Raw genomic sequence first — 6,140 nt, forward strand, 5'->3', positions numbered from 1 at the left:
TTTTTTTTTTTTTTTTTTTTTTGGTATCGGGGATCAAACTCAGGATCTTGTGTTTGCAAGGCAGGCAGCAGCACCACTGAGCTAAATCCCCGGCCCTACTTTTGGCTTTTTAAAGCAGGATCTTCCTATGTAATTCAGACTGGCCTCACACTTAGTATGTATCCCAGCCTCCTGAGTACTGAGATTACAAGTATGTGTGCACCATTACACTCAGTTGTTTTTGGTTTTTGAAGAGTAGGTCTAGCTACATAGTTCAGGCTGGCCTTTGAATTCAATGCCATTCTCTTGTCTCAGACTCCTGAGTGCTGGATTATAGGTATATGACTAGCCATACACCTATATTAATATATGCTATTATATGAATAAAACTTTATTCATTTTGGTTTTTTTCGAGACAGAGTCACACTCTGCAGTTCAGGCTGACTTTGAACTCACTATGTAACCAGGCTGGCCTCAAACTCCTGGTAATCCTACTGCTTCAACCTCTTGACAACTGAGATCACAGGAATGTGCCAACACATCTGGTTTATATGAACAAAACCTTAAAGTTTTATGCTAAGTGGAACAGACCAAATCATGAAGGCTTTGGGCTTCTGATTCTTTTTTTTCTTTTTGGAGTGCTAGAGACTGAACCCAGGCTGTCACAAATTCTAGGAAAGTATTCTACCATAGAGCTGTATCACCAGTCTATACGATTTCATTTACATGACATGACCAGAATAGGCAAAACTATAACTAGAAATTAATGAAAAAAAGAAATTAATGTAGTGGTGGCCAAGGGCTGGGTGAGGGAGGAATGGGGAGTGTTTGATAACTACCCCCTTGCCAAATGAGGTTTTCTGGGGTACAGGTAGTAAAATCAAGTTAGTGATGATAGTTATACAGCCTTGTACATTAAACACTGAATTGTACACTTTTAGATTCTTTTTTTTTTGTACCTGGGATTGAACTCGGGTCCTTGTGCTTGTGAGGCTGGCAATGGAACCACTGAGCTAAGTCCCTGGTTTGAATTGTTTACTTTCAAAGAGAATTTTAGGGTATGTGAGTTATGTCTCAATAGACATTAAAAAAGCCGGGTATGGTGGTACACACCTGTAATCCCAGCACTCTGAAGGCAGAGGCAGGAGGATCACCATGAATTCAAAGCCAGTCTAGCTACATAGTTCACGAGTTCAAAGCCAGCCTGAACTACAGTAGTGAGACCCTGTCTCAAAAAGAAAAAAACATTAAACAAAACAAAACAAAACAAAAACCAAGGGAAGATGAGGGATAATCCTTCTTGGCTCATTTTAGCCCTAGGCTGAGTATCAGCAATTTTAAAGTGTTAAAACAAAGATAACTGAAGGTAAGTAGTTTAAAAAGGGGGAACAGCCAGGCAGGGTGGTACACACCTATAACCCCAACACTTAGAAGCCTGAGATAGAAGAGTCACTATGAGTTCAAGGCCAACCTGGAATACACAGTGAAACCCTGTCTCAAAAAACATAAATAAATAAATAAATAAATAAATAAATAAATAAATAAATAAATAATTTTAAAAGAGGGTATAAGTCTGTATCTTTTTCAATTTCCATCCAGGGATTTAGCTCAGTGGTTCCACCACCTGCTTCGCAAGCACAAGGTTCTGAATTCAATCCCTGGTACCAAAAAAAAAAGAAGACATACAATTTCCAAATCTCAAAATTCCACTGACACACACCTTACAGGTCACTTTTAGAAGTGTATAGAAATTGGGCCAGGGATTTAGCGCAATGGTTCTGCCGCCTGCTTCACAAGCACAAGGTCCTGAATTTGATCCCCTGTACCAGGAAAAAAAAAAAAGAAAAAAACTGCATAGTACAATTTTTGCTTACCACTGCGAGGACGGCTTTTCCTGAGCCTATAACAGTCAAGGCAGACCCCAAATCCACATTTGCGACAAACCCAGTGGATGTTGAAGAGAGTTGTTTCACATACATCACACATTTCCCGCACGCCACGTACAGCTCTCTTCCATGCCACTTTCTCTGGTAAAAAGAGGAAGAGGAGAACTGTTGGCATTGACTGTCTTGATCAAAAGGTCACAAATCTACTGATCCCCATTCAAATAATCTTGTCCAGCAGATTCATGAAATTTGTGTTTCTATAATTATAAGAGAAACAAAACACAAGGCATTTCTAGTATTTCAAGGGCTTGGGGTAATACAAGGACACAATAACTTAGTGTTAATAAGGAATTAATGCTGTATGTTGTCCTTTAAGATACTGGAAAGTTGGGCCTGATGGTGCACACCTGTGATACCAGCTCACTGGAGACTGAGGCAGGAGGACCCTAAGTTCGAGGACAACCTGGGCAACCTGGGCCTTGTCTCAAAATAATAAAAATGGATAGGGATGGTGTTCAGCGTGAGGCCCTGGGTTCATTCCTTCCACAATACTGCTACACACACAGACACACACTTACACACACACAAAGATGCTATAAATTTTTCAACTAGGGATAGCGTAAAATAAGAGGATATTTTTTCTTAAAATTTAGGGCATAATTTCACAGTATAATTTTCTTTGGTCTACAAATAGCATACAGTATCTCATAGACTTGGTAGACATGACAAAGTATAATGGTCTGAAAATAAATAATCATGGTTAAAAAAAAGAAAAAAAAAGTGTAATGGTCTGAAAATGTGGGTTCTAGATATGAAACAAAGCATCCAGTAGGATCTCATCTATTCACAAACCATGGAACACTGCTTAGTAGCACAAATTAGTTCAAAGCAAATTAAGAATGCTTGGGGTGAACTAAATTCAAATGGGGATGCAAATGTATCGGATGGCAGCCATGTGACAAAATGAAAGAGAGGCAGGAAGGAATTTTTAGACTTATAATTGTCAAAGAGTGTTGGATGTAGTTAAGGCCTTAGCTATAGGTTGCTACAAATAAGAATCTTATTATAAGTGTATTTCATCCACTGAAAATGCCATCCTCCATTTCTTTCTTCATGTGAAACACTCAAAGTTTCCAACTAGCAGTGTTTGGAAGACAAGCAAGAGAGTGCCTTACGGTGCGGCTCCACCATCATCATGGCCTCCTTTTCAGACATTACAAGCTGACAGAACTGATCCCCAACATTGGCCAGGATGTATTTTGAGGTCTCTAGGTCTATCCCTTCTGCTAGGGAGGAAGAGGGAATCCACAGGTTCATGGCATCAGGGTCACTTTGTTGAGGGCTTAGAAACCCCTCCACACGAAGTACCCCCTTTCGAGTGAAGATCAACCTAAGACAGGGAAAAAGACAGTTAAACCCTTGATATCTGAGGGAGACTGGTTCCAGGCCATACTCCCACCTCCCCTAGTTGCCCAAACCTGTAATTGCTCAAGTCTCTCATATAGTGCAGGAACTCATATAACCTATGCACATCCTTCCATATACTTTAAGTCATCTATAGAGTACATATAATATGTAATGTAATATAAACGCTATGCAAAGAGTTGTAATACTGTATTATATAATGATAAGAAAACAGGCTCAGTACACTTGTTGTAAACCAAAATACATTTTCAATCCATAGTTACTTACATCTATATACATGGAACCAGCAGATATGTATTACCTTTCCCATGAGAAACTTGTGGCCTATTCTACTGAGCAGTAGGAGCCAGAAAAGAATGCTCACAAGCTCCTACCACCCCAATACAACATCTTCCTGCAAGTGGGCCTATGTACTCCATTGATCTCTGGCTACTTTGAATGATGTCCCAGTGAAGACCAGCATCTCTATCTCCATCCTACCTCACTCCCCAAACCAAATATATTCCTCCTCTAATTCTATCCTCTCTTTTCTACATCATCTAGTTCTCTCTACCAAACCAGCGTTTTATTTTATTTTGGTACCAGGGATTGAACTCGGGACCTTACACTTGCAAGGCAGGCAGCAGAACCACTGAGCTAAATCCCCAGCTCCAAAAACAGCATTTAAAAAAGCTCTACTGGGCTGGGGATTTAGCTTAGTGGTTCCGGTCCTGAGTTTGATCCCTGGTACAAAAAAAAAAAAAAAAAAAAAAAAAAAAAAAGCTGTACGGCTGGGCCTGGTGGCGCACACCTGTAATCCCAGTACTCATGAGGCTGAAGCTGGAGGAGGATCACTGTGAGTTCGAGACCAGCCTGGGCTACATAGTGAGTTCCAGGTCAGTCTCAACTACACAGTGAGACCCTGTCTCAAAAAACCAAAAAATTAAAAATAATAAAAAAGCTCTATAAAATCAACACTTAAATATGCTACGATTTGTATCACAAACATCCACATGATCCAACATCCTCTTCCATTTATCTGCTTGCTAGAGCAAGTTTCCTTCAAAGACTTGTCTACACTCATCACCAGTTCTCCTTTACATTTGTTCTTCATCCTCTACAGATATTTCACCTGCCAATACTGCTTTTGTTTTTTTTTTTTGGTACTGGAGATTGAACTCAGGACCTTGTGCTTTCGAGGCAAGCAGTGGAACCACTAAGCTAAATTCCCAGCCCAAAGATTAATCCCCAGCCCTTCAATACTACTTTTAACCAGGTCATTCAGTCTTGCTAAGTCAAATGGTCACTTCCAGTTCTTATCTCATACATCCTGTTAGCATCTGGTACAATTCATTATTCCTTCCTGGAAACATTTTCCTTAGTTGTCTCCTCAGACAGCTAGCTCACTCTCTAGTTTGCCTGCCACCTCAATGGCTGTTTTTCCCCAGTTCTCTTTACTGGTTCCTTCTCATATTTTCTAGCTCCAAACATTGGAGAGCGCCAGGCCTTATTTCTTGGAAGCCTTCTCTTCTTTTTGCACACTAACTCCTGAGACAATCTCAAATGACTACTGGCTTTAAATACTTGGTATAACTGGTACCTCCAGGTTACACTTCCTCCTCTAACTCTACAGGTGGAGAACCAGCTGCCTTCTCAACATCTCCAACTGGAAATCTAAGAGGGAGCTCAAGTTTAACATGCCCAAACTTAAACTTATTTTTCTTCTCCAAATCTTATTTTCCCTAAGAAATCTCCTCATCAGTAAATGGCCAACCCATTCTTCCAATTTTCAGACCAAACAATGCAGAATTTTCCTTAACTTTTTTCTGTCATTTTCTATATCATTTATATATCCATATCACCTATATAACCATAACTATATGCACTCTGCCTTCAAAAATACATTTAGAATCCAGCCCCTTTTTACTATCTCTGTTGCCACCTCTCTGGGTACAGCCACCATCATTTCTCACTTGGGTAATTTCAACTGTCTCCTATCTTCTCTGCGTCTCTGCCCTCGCTTCCATAACTTATTCTAAAAACAGCTAAGTGGCCTTTTAAGACACTAATTAGAGCCAGGCATGCTGATGCACACCTGTAATCCCAGCATTCAGGAAGCTGAGGCAGGAGAATTACCAGGAGTTCAAGTCCAGCCTGAGGTATACAGTGAAACCCTATCTTAAAAAAAAAAAAAAATTAGGAAATTAGGGGCCAGGGATTTAGCTCAGTGGTGCCACGCCTGCCTTGTAAGCACAAGGTTCTTAGTACAAACTCTGGTACAAAATAAAGAAATAAAGTTTGTGACACTCAAAGAGCCCATGAGTTCCAATGACTGATTCAGAGTAAAAGCCTAGAAAAACCCTTTAAACTAGATCCATGATTCTTTGCTCTTGCTTAAATTTGATGTTTTGTTTAGTGCTGTATCCTCAATGTTGAGAATAACTGCTAGCACAAAGTAAATGCTCGGTAAGTATTTGCCAAATAAGGGAATCCACACAAAATCAATAGCTCATTTGGATTTATTTTAAAAGTTAAATGTTCTTAAAAAATAATTTAAAAGATACTCCTAAGTTTCTCAAGTAGAAGAAAAGTGACTAGACAGCAGTTATTTGGTAAAAGCAGGGAACATTCAGGATTTTCTATTTCAAAGACATTTATCCAAGCTCTTCTGGAAGCTGTGGCAAAAGCATCATTTGAGCCCACATGATTGGGGGCAGCCTGGGCAGTACAGCAAGAACCCATCTCAAGAAAGAACGAAAATAAGCCAGCCAGGTATGGTGTTGTCTAGAATCCTGAACTGTGGGATCATAAATTTGAGCCTAATCTGGGCAACTCTGAGACCCTATGCCAAAAAAAAAAAAAAAAAAAAAA

The 6,140-nt window shown here is 39.7% G+C and overlaps 1 protein-coding gene across 1 annotated transcript in view; it reads right to left on the reverse strand.

The window, feature by feature from the left end:
* Kdm3b (lysine demethylase 3B) overlaps positions 1-6,140 on the reverse strand; it is a 65,824-nt gene that overhangs the window by 29,031 nt on the left and 30,653 nt on the right. Inside the window, exons 10-11 of the mRNA XM_010613778.3 lie at positions 3,041-3,255; positions 1,854-2,006 (exon numbers count right to left, since the gene is read on the reverse strand). Coding sequence (XP_010612080.1) covers positions 1,854-2,006; positions 3,041-3,255 — 368 coding nt within the window. The remainder of the gene's footprint in view (positions 1-1,853; positions 2,007-3,040; positions 3,256-6,140) is intronic.

The sequence above is a fragment of the Fukomys damarensis genome, unplaced genomic scaffold, assembly GCF_012274545.1.
Source record: "Fukomys damarensis isolate Sample0158 unplaced genomic scaffold, DMR_v1.0_HiC HiC_scaffold_3, whole genome shotgun sequence".
Lineage (NCBI taxonomy): Eukaryota > Metazoa > Chordata > Mammalia > Rodentia > Bathyergidae > Fukomys > Fukomys damarensis.